Genomic DNA, 21377 nt, shown 5'->3' with positions numbered 1-21377 from the left:
GTAAACTAGTTAATTTTAGTTTATAAAAACAGAGAAAAAAAGAAAACAAGATATATATTAATATCGTAAAATTTATTTATATGTTATTCAATTACAAATCACTATCACTTGTATAACAAATTTGTTAATCTTAATAATAATTATCCTAAAAGTCACACCAAAACTAATATTTAATTGATTAAGAATATAAAATTATTTACAATAATCATGTATATTTATTAAACTCTATTGATTTCCCCTTAATTATCTAAACTAGTCTTAAATACACAACTTTGATTCAGAATCTCAAAGCCAAGCCTACATACGCATACTATTTAATTGGCCTTTCTCTTCCAAGTGCATAAATTACTAATACTACTATTACAAAATTGATAATTCAGTATCTACACGATGCATGCTCATGTTAAATAAAGAGTTTAATTTGATTCACGTAAAACTTATTTTGGGGGGAGATAACTGTATATTATCACTTTTTAAACTCAATTGATAATTCAGTACCTACATAATAATGCACGCTCATGTATATTCATTAAACTCAATTCATGTTACATCATCATTAAATCCTATGTTGTCATACTCATACCATTAAAGACCTTTAGTTATCACCATTAACTTTTAAAGACGTGCAACAATACTCAAGTCAAAACATGACGAGAGAGCGAACGCAACAAAGGAAACACAACTGGGCCAATCATGAGCACTACGGTATTTCCATAAAGGAATAGAATAGATGAAGTGATGAACCTAACCTCGTTATCACTCTAAAATCATCACAAAAACAAATGTCGTTCACATCATCAAACTGATATTATTAACCGCAGTGACGAACTTCTCATTGTTGAAAAAACATCCTATGGACATGGAAAACTGCACATAAATGTTTAAAAAAAAATAAAAAAATACAGCTTTGGTACAACAAAGATGACCAGGGACTTCCTACGTGTAAATAACAATATGACCGAGTGCATGCGAGGAAACTCGTCCATTCTATAGCTACAAAAAGCTATTCTGTAATGAGTTCAAGCTTTAACCTGGTTCGGTTCTGCCATCATTCCTGGACATTGAATCACCCCAATCTAGGAGGCCGCATTTATCCATGCCTGATAATAACTTTATATTATTCAATTTTACGTGTATATCAGACAGTAAACTGTTTCAGGCAAACTCGATAAAGCAGCAAAGTTGCTAGGCAATCTATCTTCAAGCATCATGATCTAGAATTGGCTTAGTAAACAGATTAGCCAAGCAAGTCACTGAACAAGTTAGGATTCTGACTTGAGGGCTTCACACCCATCTGCCTCACTAAAGCATCCTTCTCCAAAGAATCTTTAGCATCTGGACCCTTAATAGATTGTGGCAACGGCTTCACAATTGTTTCTTCACGAGTAGCTTTTGTAGCTGCATTTGACAATTCAGATAAAAGATTTACATCATACCCCCCACTCACGGGTATAGAGTCGCCACCACTGACAGTAGTCTCGGCATAGAGTGACATAATATCAGGGGCATTTGTAGCAGCAGCTACATTATGATTTGTTGCAGAATTAGTGCTTGGGTCAAGAAGTCCTTCCAATTCCTTGAATGGGTCCACAGAAGGAGGAGCCGTAGTGACAGTTGGTTCATCCAAGTCAAGCAAATCAGCAGGAGGTGGTTGATGAATTGCTTTTTCCACAGCTACTTCATTGGGTACAACCGCAGCCTTTGATCCCCGAGATCCGTCTGCAGCACTTGCACTAGATTTTGAAACCTTGTGACTTGTAGATGATCTTTTCTCAGGTTTAGTTGAACCACCAAACAATGAAGCAGCAAGCTTTTGCTTTTCTGGAGTAATCTCAACCTGTGTCTTTCTTGAATCATAAGTATCATGCACTTTTGAATTGACAGTTGTAGCACCATCCACCAGAGTTGCCCCACTCGTTGGTTTTTGGGAAGTAGAATACGAGGCAGAGGCAGATGATGTTGAAGATGAATACGTTGGTTTACCCCACTTCTTCTGAACACCATCAAGCCGTAGCTTAAGCTCTGATGATCCAACCTCAGAAGTTGATCCCACTGACGAGATATGGTGGGTCTCCCTGGAAGACAATACATCGGGCACTGGAACAATGTCTGCTGAAGATGCAAATGAAACTGGAGTAACTTTCGGTTGCATTGGAGGCTTTGGAACTTCATATGCCTCAAATCTTAGACCATGCTGCAAAGTTTCATGATGATCTTGGCTTCTGAAATTTTTCATATTCCCCATTCCAGCACGCACATCCTCAGGAATATAGGATTCAGCACCTCTTTCTAAAGACTGCTGAACATACCCATTGAGGAAAGAAAGATTCTTATCAACCTGCATAATAGATTCAACATGTCAATACTCTTGCAGCAGAAAAATAATATATAACATGGATTATTCCCAAGCACAACACTTGCTATTGTTTAGTGAAATGAAATTGCTATGCAGTGCATATATATAAAAAAATAGCTGAAAATTTTCGTTTTGGCACAAATTAATTGAGATTAATCAACGATCATAAAGAAACCAGAATAAATATCTGGGAAGAACAAAAGCTCAAATCTCAATTTTTGTTAAAAAGAAATCAAAATTGCATGTGTTTGTAAACAAGACAAATCACACTAACCAAAGGAATGATAAAGCAGCTATGAGAAATTTGCATAACACTATTTCAATCCCAACAACCTCATGTATTCCGTCCCTCAAAAATTATATTTTGGATAGTTAAGTAGCATTTTGATTTCCTATCAGTAATTATGCAAACATAAACCAAATCTAACCAACAATATCATCCTTCCCCATGAAAAAGAAATAAAATGAAATCACATCATATTAGGAAAAAGTATAATGTTATTGCAAAGCTGTTTCCTAAAATTGAAAGCTTGAATTTGACAAAAAAAAAAATACATTTTCTACAAGTAACAACTGATAAAATCAAAGTCTTGGATTGCAACCATTGAATAACTTAAATTTCAGATCAGGCATTAAAGATGCTATCTATATATGTAAATTAGGATCCGTTCTATAGACATATAATTGAGACAGAAATATATAAGAGCACAGTGAAAATGATCAAGACATTAAGAAAATGAGAGAAATTTCAACACTGTTCTAGAAACTAAGTCTTGAGTTGTAGAAAGTTATACTTTAGCAGATTGATTGATTTTTCTTATGATGTTTGCAGAGGGATGGTATCTAGTTAATGAATTAAGAACAAACTAGGCATTTTTCTAGTCACATAGATGAAGCCATGACACCTATCAATCATAGAATAGCCATAAATTGTTGGAGTTGTTGCAGTTACTGAAAAACATGACTTGTAGAAAAAAAGCATGAAAATCTTATCAAGAAATGCTACACTAGTGGATGCTGAAATTTGGTTCTTTTAGAAGGCTTTCCTTGACTAGTTTTTGTTTCATGCACTAAACACCAAAGAAAGAGAAATTTCATTCATTTAAAAGGCTTTCCTTGGTTGCTTTTGTTTCATGCATTAAACACCATAAAAGTGTGCAAATAGATGAACACAGATGTAATATCATAATTCTAGATGAACATAGATGTAATATGATAATATCAGATTTGGCACCCAAGTGTAATTTTCACAGTACAACTTGTACTGATTTATATATAATACAATATTACTTTTTCTGATTAAAAAAAATATCATAATTCTAGGTGAGAAGATTCTATATTAGCAATAACCTCAATGTCTTCACAACTTGCATCTCGTGGCATTATTGTTTCAACAGCTTGTACATCCAAACCTATAAAGGCTTGCAATTCATAAGCACGTTGCTGCAGATCTGAAGAGTGGGATGCCAATAATTCTTCAATCAACGATTGGCACTGCAAGTAGACAAGAAAGAGTTACTCTTCATACCAATAAAGGCATGAACCATATTTAGCATAAACTGGTAAACTATGACAGGAAATTTTATTTTTATTTTAAGAACATCCTACCCATATACAAAATGGCATTTGAATCTAATCTATCAATTACAATAGTGAAAAATATTAGATTGAAATGGTGATACACAATGCTGACTAAATTATCTTTTTTATATTAATAATTTGGTCAAGTACTAGTGTATCATTACAACTATAAGCCTGAGCACACTAATACAATAAGACTATTAACTCTAATTAAATATGGAAACAACAACAGATGGTCAGAACTTCATCTGAGTTCGAATCCTACTTAGAGGTCTACTAGAGATCAGAAATTGTTGAAGAAAGAACAAAAGAAACATCTTGTTCTTTCCAGGCGATCGGAAAATAAAGAAATAGTGAATTTATTTAAGATAATTATGTACTTACAAAATACCGTCTCAATTCATCCTATTTCATCATATCCGGGATGTGATATGGTTCCAAAGGGAGAACTACACTCAACATATTACAAATAATTCAGAAGACATGCTAAGATATTTTAAATATTTTCAAAATAGTCTGAGATATTCTAATATTTTTAATAGGAGAGTCAACAGTTGAGCCAGAGAATCTCATTGTCACTGGCTACTTTTATCATTGAAAAATGTGCTTGGAATTCATAAAAATATATAATTCAAGAAATAAATGTTTAAAGGGAATTTATAGAAAAAAATAAATTTTTAAGATTTAATGCTCATATTCCTCGTGGTCAACTTTAATATGTTAGATTATCAACCAAAACAATAACAAACCATAGAAAATAAAAATTTATGGGTCAAAATAGATACGTAAATGACAACATCATTCATGCAATTGGAAAATGCCTAAAAGGGACTTCTAGAAGACTATTTTATTGAGGTGGGACTCTTTTGTATGATGAGAAAGATGGGCTAACATAGCAAACATTACAAGGGATAGTCTTTATATAGCCCTCAAAATTCAATCATTCATTACTATCACAGAAAGCCCATGAGGTAGAAAAGGTTTTTGACCTAAATTCTTTCAGCATATACCTCAGATAGGATATCCACTTTCCTCCCGGCTGCTACTTCAAATGCATAAATTTTCATCAATGCTGAAATTGCATTAGCCTTCACAAAAGCAAAAAATTAGTTCCGATTTGAAATAGTGCAAGCAGACAGATTGAAATTAGAGCAAGGCATAGGATGGAATGGATACAATAGAACTAACGATAAAAAATAGTTGAATGATGTAACAAAGTTCATGCAGAAAACATACCATCATCAACATATAAACTAATGCTAGAAACATAAAAATAAAACACTTAGCATATATATGTAATTAGAAATACTTCTAACGTAAGTGAGCACACCCAGGGCAAAAATTATTGCATACTCACCTAAATCATTCAGTCAGGAATGTAATGTAATGGAACATAATACCTGTATACCCATGTATTTCTCACGATAAATAATAAAGTCAAACAACACACAACTTATTAACACAAGTCAAATGTAGATTTGGACAGGCAAGCATTTAAATTATCAAAATAAAGTGAAGTACTTGATTATTGACATTGTTATAAATTGCAGGTCGGGGAAACGGCTGAAAGCCAACAATCCACTATATCATATAGCAAAAGTTGCATAGCGATTGAAAACTTGAAATATATGATATATGTCAATTGTATATGTATAAAAAATTAAGTTGTATGCAAATAAAATAATGCATAAAAATTGGCATAATATTAACTCAAAAGTTCAATTGGCCAAAGACTCATTAGAGATGACAAGAGGATGCAAAGGGTGAATAAACACTGATGGAGGAGTGGAAGAGTCCTTCCCTGATCCATACGTAAAGCCATGAACAGAGGTCTGCGTATGAGAGAAGTTTAACAGGTTTTATGTGAGTGGGGGGAGTGGGGACACTGGAACTGAGCGGGAAAAAAGTCAAATGCAGTCCCACATCCATTTCTCAAAACTGTGACGTGCACAACAAATGTGGCAAACCCTATAGCCATTTTTGTGGAAGGCGCACTGGAATGGAATTGCGATTGCAGATTTGAGGGATTCCACAATGCAATAATGCTATAGCCACTATTTAACAACACTGTTAATGAGACTGAATTAGTTGGAATATAGAGAGAGAGGATATATGGGGTAGAAGAAGTAGAGCATATATGGGGTAGAAGAAGTAGAGCAAATCAAAGAGAAAAAGCCTAGCAACCATAACATAACTTGACTAATTTCTTAATAATATGGATGCATTTTCTAAATAGAAAGAAAAGTTACATGAAGCTTCAAACATAAGTAGATTTATTATGCCTAATTTCATATCAATACCACATTACTGTGATACTGATGTCAATATTAAAAGCAATCAAAGTATTCCTAAATTATGCATTTTAACTTTTCCCCCTTTCCTTATAAGGGAAGTGTTGGCTTCCAATAAATACCTTAACATTTTCATCATTGGAATATGCCTCTGCAATGTCACATAACTTCCCACTGATATAGGAAGCAGAATACTTTCCATCTACTGTTCCATATTCCCCCAGAACCCAACAGATGACCTGCAATCAATACTTAGAGAGTTAAAGTTATTCTACAAACACTTTCAATTTCTTCGGAGTAAAATGAGAAGGGAAAATCCAAAGCATAAGTGGGATAGAAAGTACTTGAAGAAACACTGATGGAAGCTTTGGCTCTCCTATAATGCGCAAATATGACTCAACCTACATGAAACAGCATCCATTCAGTAACATATTTATGCATATATTCAGTTTCATGGTGGACATATCAAACAAATCAGAGCAGTGATCAAAATAACATACAGCAGATGATCTCAACTGACTGTCTGCAGCATCATCATCCTCTCCAAATCCTTCAGCAATCAACCGCATCAAATTATGTGCCACCTTAATATTAACAAGATCTCCAGCATGCTCAAAAACTTTATTCATGGTCTGCATAACCATAACACCAGATATTATTAGTTATCAATGAATGTATGCAAAAAAAATGTAAAATCAATAGTATTGAGGCAAGTAATTCAGTTACCTGTATAAACCAATAATTACTTGGTGCAAATTGCTCAGCAAGTTCCACACATCGAGATGCTATATAAGTTTTATAATGGTCATCACTCATGCTAATCATGTAATCAATCATTCTGTCAACAATCACTTCCACATTGGAGGACTTGGTCATTTTGTATAACAGTTCAAAAGTTTTTCGTTTCAGACTATCATCTGGGTCCTGAATCACATACATCAAATTTTAATCAGAATTCCAAAATTGAGCATGATTAGAAGAAACTATGCACAAAACTTTGTAAACAACAGGGGGCATTGTAATTTTTATTTTATTTTTATCGACAGATGTTAATTGTTAGTTTTTTTATTAGCATGAGGGATTGAACCTGCGACCCTTCCCTCCTTCCCTTCTTTCTTAACCACCCAGCTAACATAATACATCCGGCGCCATTGTGATTTTATGTGATAAACATCATCAGGGTACTTATCCACAATTATATGGACAATATTATGCCCCATTTCTTGCCAAAAAAATATTAAGCATACAAAATTGAATAGCTCGTGAATATAGCCCATTTCAGGGACCAATTATAATAAATATCTGGTTCTCAAAACTCAGTTCTAATTGCTAGTTTAGTAAATTTCAAACATAAATGAACCAAAAAATATAGATGTCCCCCTTAGACAATCATGGATAGTGACAGCTTTGTAAACTCTGGGTGGACCCATTTAACAGATTTGTATGTGATAATTAATATACCATTACCCAAAACCAGCATTGAACTTACAAAATTACCTACAGCATTGATCATCATATGGTTTGAACTTGCAGACTAAAAATGGAAACATGAAGTGAAACAAGCATAGAATGATCTGATCTGATTTACACCAAAGCTAAATGATCTCAACATTATCGAAATTCACAACAGATTGATTTTTATGAGCAACATCCCTCACCTCCAAGCAGTCAATGACGGCAAGTTGGTGCTGTTCTGCAATATGTGGACTTAACTTTATCAACCGACCAAGGGCATCAATGCCCATGTACTTGAGATTATGACTGTCACTCTGCCCACATAACAATTAACAACATACATGTAAACACACAATAACCAAGTCCACTAGCAATGTCACATTGCATGTAAACTCAACACATCTCCCCAAACCTTCAAAAATTTTGCGATTACATCCGCAGCAGCCTCTAATAACTTAGGATTGGGATATATAGAAGCAACACAGCATATGCACTGATAGAGAACAGCATTCCCTATGTTGGTCATCGAATCACTCCTCCTGATTATATCACCAAGCACAGTGTACATGTGTCCACTAGCTTGCTTGTCGCCACTTCCCAGTAACGCAAGTATTTTCAGCAACTTAATCTACAAAAGGAAAGTAGCAAATCTAAGCAAAAGGAACAAGTAACATGCAGAAACAAAACGGTCCTGACGTCCTGTTTGGATAAACTTGTCCATAAGCACTTATATCCAAACAGGAGCATTAATTAATGTTGAATTTAATAGAACCTGAATGAAGGGTGCAGGCATTTGGTGATAATCATAAGTCTTGGGCAACCTATGTTCTGCGACTTGCTTGAGAATATTAACAAAGCTAACGACAAGGTCCTTAAAAGAGTTAACATCATCGGAAACGATATTAGAAAGCGGGCAAAGAGAAGCGCCCATTACACCAGGATCGTTATCGAACAACCGCTTACGGAAATTAGAAAGCAAATGCGAAACGGAGGACGGAGATTTGAGGTAGAAGCGGTGCAGCGCCATAACGGCCTTCTTCCTAACGGCGTCCTTGGAGTGGTGAAGAAGCTCGACGACACGAGGAAGCACGGCGGGGATGGTCTCCTCGTTGATGAGCCTGCAGACGGCGTTAAGAGCGGCGCAAACGACGAGGTAGTTATCGGAGGCGAGGTCTTTCTGGATTGTGTTGACGATGAGGATGATGAGGTCGTGGTCGTCGCTGAGGAAGAGCGTGAGGGCGAGGTAGCCGGTGCGCTTCAGGAGGAGGGAGTCGTGGTGAGTCATCTTGACGGCGTGGATGTATCCGAAGGAGGCGTCGTGGCCGAGCATCTCGACATAGAGGAGGCGGATGATGTACTCCTTGATCTTGCGTTTCGGAGTGTCAGCGTCGTTGATGCGGCGTTTTAGGGTTTCGATCTCGCGGAGGACGATGCAGTCCTCCTCGGCCTTGGATCGGGACTCGCCGATGGACTTTATGAGTTCTAGAAACTCCTTCGAGTTGCCATGATTATTGGACCCCATTGCTCCCTCCCCACCAGCTTCTTCAACTGCTCCACCTTTGAATGTATGAGAAGAAGAAGAAGAAGAGACTGAAAGAATGCTGCAACAGCAACACACGGCGTCGTTTGGAGCTTCCGGGTGTCGGAGAATGAGAGAGTGATCGCTGGCTGGGTCCCCCACTGTAAAAACCACCTTTGAACTCATTTCATTTCATATCGTCATTTTCTATTTTTTTACCGCCAAATTCAATATAGTAGTACGGCAGTGAAATGTAATTAAATATGCTCCGATTCAATAGGAACAAATAGGCTGTATTAACCAGAAAAATGAAAGTTCAGCAATAAAATATATATATATATATATATATATATATATATATAATTCACCTAAAAAATTAAGAAAAATTGCACGGGTTTCACGAGGAATAAGAACAATGGAACCAACCAAACTACCAAACTGACCACTTATATATCTAATATCTTCACCTGCTCCTGTGAATTAAAATGTGATATAGTAATTACAATTGATTGATGTCTCTTGCAATTAAAATGTCATATGATAAATACAATTGTCTGATGTTTCGTGCAGGAGTACTTCAACCAAAAAGGACTAAAAAACTAAACATGAAGATAAAAAAATCAATTAAGTTATGAATATGATATTTCTCACTTTGCTTTTAGTCCCACTTAATTTGTTAAAAAATAAAAATAGTCCAACTTAATATGAATTTTTTTAATTGTGAGGTAAAAGATGTCTGTGAGCGTCCTAAATAAAATACAACATCATACAAGCTTTTATGAAAAAGACATATACACACTTGGGTTAATCTTCATATATCACGGCATTCAACAAATAGACTTTTATAGAATATTGCATTTCATTAATATTAACTCTTAATTGATGACATTTTTCTGATTTTTATTAAGCAGCTATGGTGCAGCCACATCTCTACAAATATGCAAGTTTTTTATTGTGTCTATTGCATTTTTAGTCATGTTTATCTCCTCCTATAGTGTCTTGGAAATTAAAACCATAATATTAGACATGATTGTTTCTTTACTCCATTACATTCATAAAATTGTGTAAATGAACAACAACAATGTGTTTTGCAAACGACAAAGAATAAAATACGTGAATATGATGCGTTTTACGTAGGATATACTAAAAAAGCATACGGTAAAGGTAGAAAATTTAACAAAATCCTTATATCACTAGAGGTTTCACAAATTCAAAGAATGTAGGTCCTAAAGAAGAAGAAAAGGATAAGAGAGTTGTTTTGATAAGCTTCCACGACATGCGAGTTCAAGTGTCATGGAAATAATGGAATCCATAAATTAGAGAAGTTGCTTCAAAACTTTTTTACTATTTTTTAAATGATTTTTCAAAAGATCCATACAGCAATAATGTTTTATGAGATAGAGGTCCAGGTGTAAAAATTATTAGATTTTTACTTGTTCAGAAATATAAATACTAAATGGTATTTATTTTTAAAAAATTAATATACATTTTTTTATTTATATGCTCGATATTCTCCAAAAGAGTTCCGTCGATGATAGACCAATTTAAATCCTATATATATTTTTATCGATCAAATCCAACTCAAACCCGTGGTGAGTTTGCTTAGCTCATAGATTGTGACTCATATATAACAGCTTTAACTTGAAGCACAAATATAAAAAGTTATACTCATTACATGGCAAAACTACAAAACAAAAAAAAAAAGAAGCTAAAAGAGTATTTTATTAACTCATACGAGTCAGACAATGCATTTATTTAATGTCACCCGACATTCATTTTTAGAAAACAAATAAAAATCCACAATGTATACTTTTGAACTTTGCTATAAAAGCCTAAGGAGTTAACAAGAAACTAAAAGTCGCAAAACTATTAAAGAAGAAAACAACAACATAAACTTTTTTTTAGACAAATTATTTATTTTTAATACATATTTAAAAAGATTTATGAAAAGTTTTTAAGTAACCCATCTCAACCTTCCTTTCCGTGTTTCCCTAATTAAATATGTAAACAACTCCTTTCTTAGTGTATCTTGGTGTAACATGAGGTGTAGATTAATCGGATCTTAATCACTGAGAATGGCAAAAGCATTTCCAATGGAACTAGTAACACCCTAATTAAGTATGTGAACAACTCCTTCTCATTTTGTTTGTCTTTGTTATCCTTTTTTCAAACAAAATATTTATTTTTAATGTGTTCTATTTTGTGACAGTGATGACACTTTATATTCCTAAACTTAGACCTACTTTTGCTTTTCTCTCTACCACATCTACTTCTTTTTTATTTCTTCAACTTTTTTTTTGGTTTTTAGTGACAAAATCTAGACAAACAAAAATTGGCGTTTCCTTTTATCTTTTCATTAAGAGTATCACTTTATGCTAGTTGTAATGAATCAACTCCATGAGGGGCTGAATTTGTATTTGAAACCTGAAATGTCTCTTACTTAGGCATAGTAACTAGCAACCATAGTCTAAAAAACTCATAATCAAACTTGATGCTCACCTCTTACAATTGATCAATCAACCATTGGGATTCATTCAAGTGATCTAAAATGAAAGTCCTTTCCTTATATTTTAAGTTTACTAAAGAAATCAATAAATACAAATTATTATTCCTTAACTAATAGGCATATAAGGACTCAAATTAATCTCCACCCATTATGTTTTTGCACATGTGTTGACATGATTATAAACATTGTCTTCTAAGAACTATGAAATAAAATCACACGCTATTACAAAAGCGCGTTTTTACGACGTTTCTAAGACGGTTCTGAAGGATCGTCTAAGAATAAGAGGCAGTGGCAATTTTGTAATTCGGAGGAGAAATAATATTTTTTATGTCACACATTCTAAGGCGGTTACAAAGAACCATCTTAGAATGTAAGCTCATGGCAATGTTATAATTAGCAGAAATAAGACAACGACGATTATCTCGTAAGCCCATCTTCGTATACACTAGTAATATTGCATCCCTGGCCCTGGCCCATAGCTACGCGAACTACTTTCGAACCAGAATCAAACACTCTAGCTAGCTGCAGCACTGTCTTATGCCTTAGGTTACGCCGTTAAGACTCTAGCTTGCGCCGTGAAGCACTGTAGTTGAAACCCCTCTCTCCCTGAAACCTCTCTCTCCCTGAAGCATTGTAGTTGAAACCCCTCAGCTCCAACATAATGTTATTTAACAAATTTTAGTTTGCATTATCATTTATCAACGCATCCCTTCATCTCGATAAAAATAATTTTCCATTTTCCATCCTCCATTTGTTTTCCCTCACACTTTTCTTATTGGAGGGAAAAATCCAAAAAAATTTCGGACAGGGAAGAATATATCTTCTTCTTCTTCCACTAGTGAACAAATCTAGGGTTTTAGTCTCTTCCTTTAGCTTATTTACTATGAGTTTATTTATTCTTTTCCTTCATTTTTTTCTTTGATTTGTTTTTTTCTCGTTAAAGGAAAAAGTCATTGCGAATGCATTGCTTGCCACGAATGCATTGGAATAACCACCTTAGTATCTCAAACATTCTAAGACGGTTATACAATGATTGTCTTAAAAAGTCAAATACGATTCCTACATTCTAAGACGGTTAGGCCAACAATCGTCTTAGTATTTATAATATTCTATGACGGTTGTGCGAATGACCGTCTTAGAAAGTCAAATATGTTTCTTACATTCTAAGACGATTAAACCAATAACCGTCTTAGTATCTATAACATTCTAAGACGGTTATCGAAATAACCGTCTTAGAAAATCGAGTTTACTAAGATGGGTTAGGACCTAAAACAGCCTTCGAAGGAAGAAATATTCTAAGACAGTTATTAGTATACATTCCTTTCTAAGACGGGTCCAAAATCGTTTTAGTATAAGGTGAACCATTTTACAACACCCATTTTTAAGACAGGTGAAAACTGTTGTAGAATGTCCTAAAAAATCGACTTAGAAAACTATTGTTGTAGTAGTGATAGTTTTTTTGTGTGTTTAAGATCCCATTTTTCATCAAGCTTGAAATTTAGCTAATGAGTAACAAACATGAGGATACACATATCTTTTACAAATAGAAACCCTTTAGTTTCACCATTTCCACAAGTAATAATCAATGTGATTCAAATAGACTAATTTGTATTTGCCCTCAACATGCAAGTTAAACAACTCCAAAGTCAAAGAGTTATGATATCATTCTAATGAAAGGAAAACACCAAGGCAATGAGCAATGAAACTCATTCATTTACAAGAAATTGTGAATAACAACATAATATGGAAAAAAATTGAATAGCACAAATAAGTTAAGATACCTTAAGATCTTAACATGGAATCCCTTTAATGTGATAGGTAAAAATCATGGACACAAATCACACAATCAAGCTCCAATTATAATTATAAGAAAATGTGTACAACAAAGTTCTAAACAACCATACAAGTTGTGCTCAATGGCCAATCAAATAACTAATGCAAGAATCTTGCAAATAGAGGATAAAAAAAAAGATGAAAGAACTATAAAATTTGTATGCTATGTGAGCTTAATATCTTCCATCACAAACAACAAATTAACAATTCAATTGTTCAATTTAAAGAACAAGATGTCCTATTTTGCTGACAATTGGCCTAATCTATCTATTAACAAGGTAGCAATGCGGTTTTACAATTATTATCTTATGAAATTGTAAAAATGGTGCTCCCTCTTCATCTCTTAAATTTTGTAGTTATTATGTATTTAAATTGGAATCTTTCTCAATACTCTTATTTAACCCCTCTCCACTTAAACAACTGAAATGTAATTTTATTTTGGATTTTTTTCCACATAAAAAGAGCCCACACCCAACAAATGCACCTTGACATATTCAAATAATGAAATAAGATTTATATTCCATATATTATACTATACTTTATTATATTTTATTTCAAAAACAAATCTATTTGATCTCATCTCTTTCCATCCATCTAAAGTTAAAATATAACCCTGATGAGTTAATTAAACCATTTTATTACACTTAACCACTTATTAACAAAAATCTATATCAAAATCATACACAATTCCTAGTTTTTAGTTTTTTTTTTATAAAAATTCAATACATGCATAATCATATTGTTTTTTTTTTCAACTACTGTAATTAAGACTTATGACTTTTAAGTGGGATTATCTTGGAGTTCCATAAACTTGAATTCTTTTGATTGATTATTTAATTAATTATCAATCAAAGATTTAATTATATTTAAAATTAAAAATTCATGGTGGCTCCCCAAAAATGTATTTTAAGAAATACACGTATTAATTGTATATTTAGTCAACTTTTATTTGAAGGGAAGGAAAGCCCGCTTTTTATCGCCTAGCAAGCAAGGAGTGTCTTCCTGTTTGCGACCCATAAATACTAATTTTGCTCTGCAAAAGCAACACACGCGCGAAAGACAACCGTTTAGAAGTTTAAGCCACCGATCGATTGAGAGAGCGAGCGAGCGAGGGAGAGATAAACCCTAACGTTAGAAGATTCGTAACACCTCCCAAATTCTCCCTTCATTTTCCCTCCACCTGCTTCCGCTTTGATTTCCGAACCACTGCTTCCACATTGTTGCTACGCCGCATGGCGACTGTATCCTGCGCGAACCTGGAATCCTTCATTGGTTGCTTCATATGCTTGATTTCCAAGTGCGAGATTCGCTACGAGGGCGTTCTCTATTTCTTCAACATTCAAGATTCCATCATCGGCTTGAAGGACGGTACGTTCGCCCGCCGTTTACGTAAATGTGCAACGGAACCACCGTATCTTTCATTTTGCGATTTTCTTTTGATGGTGCCGCGGTGCCTTGTTTGGTTAATTTGGATGATTTAGAGCTTCGTTTTCTGACGCTGGAATTGATACGATGAGAAATGTTTCTTTAACGTCTGTTTCATGATGGAATGTTAGGTTTAGCTTAGAAGTAAGATGGTATTTGAATTGGAAAAAAGGATAAATATATGGTTGGAGCGATCGTGGCTATTCAGTTTGTTTGAAATGAAATGTCTCAGAAGATATCAATGGATAAAGTACTTTTCTTGAGCTGAAAGATTTAGCCAAGAGGAATGCCATTCAGTCATTGAGTATGTTTGGGTTGACAATGGAATTAGAACCCAAGATAATGCACAATCTGCTGCTCCAGACTCCAGAAATGGAGCGTGCTGGTGAATGGTGATGAAAGGTTTTAAATTGCGGCTGGGAGATGCTATGAACAAATGTGGCTGATGCGACTGCAACAACACTCCAAAAACCTTACTGTTGCAGCCAAAACCCTGGTTGCGGACCCTATTTTAAAACCTTGGTGATACTATTTGGAAATACGTATAATAGAATTTGTTTAGGTTATTTGTACTGACTTTATGCCTAAAATGCTGATGATGGATGGAGATTGCAGAATTAATAGGTTGATGATGGCATACTTCTGCTTTCTTTTTTTATATAATTTTGAACCGTGAGCCGCTGTCATTGTCATTGTCCTAGTTCCTATGGCAGAATGTACAACACAATCAAGTAAACTCATATAGTTCTTCCTTTCGACAATTTGGCTTGCCTGAATCCTATTACATTTTAGACTGATGATATCCACAATTTGTTGTCTGCACTCTACACCATCTTTTGTAGGGTACTCATGCTAGCATTTCCACCTCTATTCAATTTGTAAATATTGGAAAGCTGCCAGTCACCCTTAGCCCATCTTAGTTGCAGCCTCTTTGAGGGTTGTCTTAATTGCAGCCTCATGGATGGTGCTTAGTCCCACATCAACTAAAGATATGGCTTAAATAGAGCTTACAAGGCTTGAGCAGTCCTGACCTTATAAGTTGGTTTTGTGAAGTTGAGTCAGGCCTTAAGCCCACAATCTAAGAGTAAACCTGGAAGGACAGGGACCTATGATGATTTCTTTACATTATGGAAAACATGGTTTCTTGTTCTGATAAACTAATACTTAAATGTTACCTCTTCCATTTCACCCATTCCACTGATGATGATTAAATTTTGCCTCAGTCATGAAAAAAAATACTATATTACAAATCTTGCTAAAGGCTTCATGTATCACTGCCTTATGGGCAATTGGGTATTTGTACACCTCAGCAGCATTTTCTTTAAATGAAATAAACAGCCGAGTTATGAGCTATTGATTTTTGATAGTATGTATTGATTCAATAGGCATTTATGCAGGTAAGCTATGGTATGAGTATCCTTGTCTGCTTGGAATAATTTGAAATATATATGCTTACGCATTATTTATGCATGGAATTAAAATTGATATTAAATATTCAGCTAATTAGTTTGTAACCCTAAGATGAGTTTATTATGTGGCAATCCTAGCTTAGTCCCATTCTCCTGATAGTAGTAATTGTTTAATGTGAAAGTTTCTTTCTAACATGGAAATCCTTGTGATATGAGATTGCAGTTAGATCCTATGGAACAGAGGGGAGAAGAAAAGATGGTCCACAAGTTCCTCCAAGTTATATGGTTTATGAATACATTCTTTTCCGAGGAAATAATATTAAGGTAATTATAGTTTTGTTATTTAACTGATATATAATATGTGAAATATTGGGTACGTTTCTGATTATTGCTTTGAAGTATCTCACCCCACCTAGTTGAATAAGGCTTGGTTGATGTTGTTGTATAACTGTTATATATCTTGGTTTCAGGGTTCTAAAATATCAATATAATTATGAATGGTCTGTTATTGGGATTTTAAACTTTTAATGTCTTTCCTTATCATTATTCATCAGCAAGTTTCCATTAAACATAATCTTTCTCATAATAGAAGACATTTCTGTTGATGTGCATTGTTTTCAATTGCAATATTGCTCAAACTCATAGGTTTTGGTGTAATTGATAGATTTTGGGTGCTTGTGAATTGTGATCTTTCTTTTATACAAATTTTCCTCTTTAGGTTGATCATGTTTTGGTCAGTGATGACTGATGTGCCATATAATAAAACCCTCACCGACAAGATTGTTTTTTCTTTTCCTCTCATTTGTTCTCATTAAGAGTTCACCTTCCTAATTTCAAACTAATGGCTTATCTGGTATGCTTGTTCTTCATTAGTTGCGAGAGGGGGTGATTGATGACTTTATGGCCATTTAAAAGTTTGTTGGAGAAATTATAAGGAAATTTGATTGATCAAATCTCTCCTTTGAGTTTTGCTAGACAGATAAATTCTACCATAGTGGATGATGATTCAGTTCTGTATGGAGTGGAGTTTCTTTATTTGAAGTTTTGCTTGACATAAACAGATGAAGATTAAGTTCTATATGTAGTGATGTTTTGAGAACTTCAGAATGAACAAATCTAATCTGAAAGTCTAGAACAATTAAGAGTAGACAAATGGAATGCACTCCACAAAATAGTAATCTTAAGCTACTGACTTATTTTGTCTCTACATAATGTAACATGAATCCATATCAGTAGCAACATAACTACCATTTGGTCACAAGAACTTGTCCTTTATGCATGCCAGATATACTTTTCTAAGCTGTGCATGTTTTTATGAATTTCACCATTTCAGAATTTGCAGATCAAGTTCCCCGCCCCATCTTCCAAATTAGAAGAGCAGGTTTTTAGTGATCCAGCTATTATTCAGGTACCTGTGTTTAAGGACAGTACAAAATAAATTGTATTTTGAACTCATCTACTTATCAATGACTATACTATTTCTTTTAAATCATTTATCTCTTTTCCTTCTCAGTCGGAATATTCTGGGTTGCTAAGTTCTCCAGTGGTTGGGTTGCTAAGTTCTCCAGTGGCCTCAGTTGGTGGTAGAAGTTTGACAGAATCAATTCAAAGGCAAGATAGCCCTGCAATATCCAGTAAAGCCTTTCCTGCTGGGTTGCCTTCTCATCAGTCTGTAACTCAGCCGGGACCTTCAAATTCATCTGCTGCTACTCAAGTTGCTAGTCATCCATCTTTTTTTGCAGCAATGGATTGGCAAGGACCCAGTCGGATATCTAGCAGTAGTTCTCATTCTCTGCTACAATCTAGTTCTCGTCAACCCCCATCACTGGCAGCATCCTTAGCTGTGCAGAATCAGATGCAAAATGCAGAAACTCAGGTACCTATAAAAGGGGGATGGACAGCTTTATCAGACTATGGTCTACCTGTATCTTCTGCCATGGCTTCTCTCGTAAATCAGACTCATCCACCTTCTCTTACCTCTTTAAAAAATTCTGATTCTCTTGATATTCCATCCCTTTTGTCTACTAAGCCACCTGTATCATATTCTGCATCCATGACTTTTGATGGATCAAACATGCCTCAGTTTTCTTCAACGCTCCAAGACATAAATTCTATTCAAGCTCAAATATCTGGAAACATTTGTCCTGACCCAAGGTCAATTCATCCTCAACATTCTGTCCATCGTTCAGCTCCTTCATTTGTTGATTCTACTTCAGGTTCCTTGCCAACAGCACCATCTTTATTAACCCCAGATCAATTTGCTTATCCTAGAGAACAGTTATTGTCTTTAACTCATTTGAATCCTACTCAGAAGGATATGGGTTCTCTGACTCTAACATCCTCTGGTTCCTCTGCATTAATGCCTTCTCCAGCATCTCAGGCACCACTGCTTCCACTACCAACTTCAGTGCAAAAGGTTAGAAATTTTTTATCATATGCTCTTTATGGGGTGGTGCAAATATTTTGTTATGGCTTGTTGGTCTGTTTTTGAAAACACAATTGCATGCACATTGTTGTACATAATGTGTTTCTTAATACCAACTGGAGCATAAAGAATAATTTAAATTTTATCAGGAATGGCTCAACCTTACTTGCTTTTCTGTTCATTTGTAATTGTAATAATAATGTTGTTTGGACTCTGGATTGAATTGAAGATCTTATGGGATGTGGATGGGACTGTAATAGATACGGGAATTCTTACCTCAAACCTACAATTCTGCATTTTTGAGTGATGGGAAATAAAATGGAAATTTGATATAGATTGTTAAAAATTCATGCCTTGCCCATATACCAAATTAACAGACTAACATAGCTTTGCCTATTGGGCTGTGCTTGTAAAATTGTACAAAACTTTATTGTTGTTCACTCACTTCTCTGGTTGTTAGTTAACATGTAAATTGCTTAATATTACGAGTTGCACTTTTCTCAAGTAGTGTTAAATTTTAAGTAGTCTGATTGATTTGTGAAGACTGTTTCCTAGAATATATAGAAGAATATTTCTTGTTTTCAGAGTCGCATCTGGAAGCTGCACTTTTTTCTTTCAAATTAGGCATAAATATAGGTATTTAAGTCAAACTTTTGTGGGTTGCATTTGCATGCATCTTAGTCTGCTGGGGTTTTGCATGTGCCAATAACTCATCAGGACAAAAAATCTGCAAACTTTGATAGAGTATTCACTACTGTTCATTTTACCATTTTTTGACCTACTTTGATATTTTTCATTGTACGATTGGAAAGTTAATGTTATTTTACCAATTTGGATAAATTTGATTACCTAACCTAAAAAGGTGGCTTTATGCATGAGTCTCAAATGTACATAGTCTCTTCACTTGTGAGTTGTGAGTAGAGGGGCAGTTTCCACAACTAGAAGCATGTGACTACCAGATCACATGTTAGAAAACTATGGAAGATATTTAAATATTAAATAATAATTATTATTACAGGGACAAATATTTAAATTTAATATAATTAATTATATAATGAGGGCAAGACTTGGCACAACCATAAGATTGGTGCCTTCTGAACTGGAGGTCGCAGGGGGTAAAACTGCATATATCTGTCCTCTCCAAACCCCACTAAGTGTCATGCATTGGCTCCCTTTCTTTGTATAGTTATTTATATTTATTTATATACATGTAAATATGATAGTATTGGTGTGTTGTTGATTTTTGCAGCTTCCATGCACAGCTCCACAATACACTGAAGAGTCTGATTTAGAGGCCATCAATGAAAAGTTCAAAAAAAATGTAGTATGGGGTTCTTTTGGAAAGGCAACCACAAAAATTGAGGGAGTGGATAATGCTTCTCTCCCAGCTCTACAATACACTGAAGAGTTTGATATTGAGGCCATCAATGAAAAGTTCAAAAAAAATGTAGTATGGGGTTCTTTTGGAAAGGCAATCACAAAAATAGAGGGAGTGGAGGATAATGCTTCTCTTAGTTTGGGTGACAGAGAATGTCCTGGGGTGATACCGAACCCTAAGGTAGGACTCATAATGTTTCCATTTGATAAGAATTTGCTTTTGTTTTGAAAGTTGTGAAGCATGTGGTTTTTGGCACTATTGAAAATTGTTCGAACTTGAATGGATCTTATATTCTTGCCTTTCCTTGCAGACTGGATACAAGAAAGATGACTTTTTTGATACAATTTCTTGCAACTCTTCGACTGGTGGATCAAGGAGTGGACCAAATCTTTTCTCTGAGAGAATGAAACAGGATACTGAGGTCAGCAAACACATTAAGAACTGAAATTGCAGGGTATGAAATTATCCTTAAACTACAATGTAATATTTGATGTATTGTTTATCTGTTTCCTTTTCAGACATCTGACAGTTTCCAGCAGAGGCCTAATTTTACTTCTGGTGCTGGACGGGGTGCGGATTTCAGGGGCGCAAATAATTGGGGAAGGGGTTATGGCTACAATAGGAGAGGGCGTGGTCCAAACTTTCCTTTTTAGTGGTATCCAGATTTTCTGTTTAACTCCTGTCTTCCAAAGCTCCCGGCCAATTGTACCTATGTTTTTTGGGTGTTATCTTTGGCTTTATGTCAATGATGTTAACATGCTTTTGGAACTTTGATACCTGGATGTTAGAATGTCAAACTTACAAATGACCGGCCTTGTTCTTGTTTTTTTTGGGCTCATGTGCTGGTCTTTGACGTTTCAAGTAATTACTGTCCATAATTCTATAATCAGTGCCAGATGAACTCCTTACTGTTATATTGGATCAATTTTCTCTCCCCCTGTCCCTCAATTAAAGAAAATTACATCTTTTGAGACGTACATAGCCGTTGTCATCAAGTCCTAGTATTTATGATAATGATGATAACTTTTAAAATGCTTATAATTATTTCTACAGTTCAATATCCCATGGTGGTGTTGCTTTTGTTGGGAATCAAAATAAGAAGTTTTCTGAACTTTATATATATTCTAGCGTATAGTGGCCGGACCATACTTGTATGTTAGGAATTCTTTTAAATGCCATTGATTTTATCATAGATTATA

At 34.8% G+C, this 21377-nt stretch overlaps 2 protein-coding genes across 2 annotated transcripts; one reads left to right on the top strand and one right to left on the bottom strand.

The window, feature by feature from the left end:
• Positions 1-788: 788 nt before the first annotated feature.
• Positions 789-9462, bottom strand: LOC100780202 (AP-4 complex subunit epsilon). The gene is made up of 10 exons (XM_003534292.5): positions 8456-9462; positions 8096-8311; positions 7887-7997; positions 6955-7152; positions 6729-6860; positions 6573-6629; positions 6351-6467; positions 4948-5025; positions 3707-3850; positions 789-2338 (listed from the first exon to the last, which is right to left on the bottom strand). The coding sequence occupies exons 1-10, from the start codon at positions 9386-9388 to the stop codon at positions 1238-1240; spliced, it is 3087 nt and encodes a 1028-aa protein (XP_003534340.2). The 5' UTR covers positions 9389-9462; the 3' UTR covers positions 789-1237.
• Positions 9463-17645: 8183 nt separating this feature from the next.
• On the top strand, positions 17646-21092 carry LOC102665425 (protein decapping 5). The gene is made up of 5 exons (XM_006587606.4): positions 17646-17783; positions 17889-18791; positions 20050-20358; positions 20489-20599; positions 20697-21092. Exons 2-5 carry the CDS (start codon positions 18120-18122, stop codon positions 20829-20831), a joined length of 1227 nt encoding a protein of 408 aa, XP_006587669.2. The 5' UTR covers positions 17646-17783; positions 17889-18119; the 3' UTR covers positions 20832-21092.
• Positions 21093-21377: the final 285 nt, after the last annotated feature.

This window comes from Glycine max, chromosome 9, assembly GCF_000004515.6.
Source record: "Glycine max cultivar Williams 82 chromosome 9, Glycine_max_v4.0, whole genome shotgun sequence".
NCBI lineage: Eukaryota > Viridiplantae > Streptophyta > Magnoliopsida > Fabales > Fabaceae > Glycine > Glycine max.
Note: the sequence above shows the minus strand (reverse complement) of the source record. Positions and strands in the feature narration are given on the sequence as shown.

What these genes read in the sequence shown, in the direction of transcription:
- LOC100780202 (XM_003534292.5), bottom strand. Translation starts at nt 9,388, where the DNA reads ATGAGTTCAAAGGTGGTTTTTACAGTGGGGGACCCAGCCAGCGATCAC. An exon ending in CCAATGATGAAAATGTTAAG is followed by an intron (nt 5,026 to 6,350) that starts GTATTTATTGGA and finishes GCTTTTGTGAAG; the next exon opens with GCTAATGCAATTTCAGCATT. An exon ending in AAGTGGATATCCTATCTGAG is followed by an intron (nt 3,851 to 4,947) that starts GTATATGCTGAA and finishes GTCTACTTGCAG; the next exon opens with TGCCAATCGTTGATTGAAGA.
- LOC102665425 (XM_006587606.4), top strand. Translation starts at nt 18,120, where the DNA reads ATGGATTGGCAAGGACCCAGTCGGATATCTAGCAGTAGTTCTCATTCT. An exon ending in GGGTGATACCGAACCCTAAG is followed by an intron (nt 20,359 to 20,488) that starts GTAGGACTCATA and finishes CTTTCCTTGCAG; the next exon opens with ACTGGATACAAGAAAGATGA. An exon ending in GAATGAAACAGGATACTGAG is followed by an intron (nt 20,600 to 20,696) that starts GTCAGCAAACAC and finishes TTTCCTTTTCAG; the next exon opens with ACATCTGACAGTTTCCAGCA.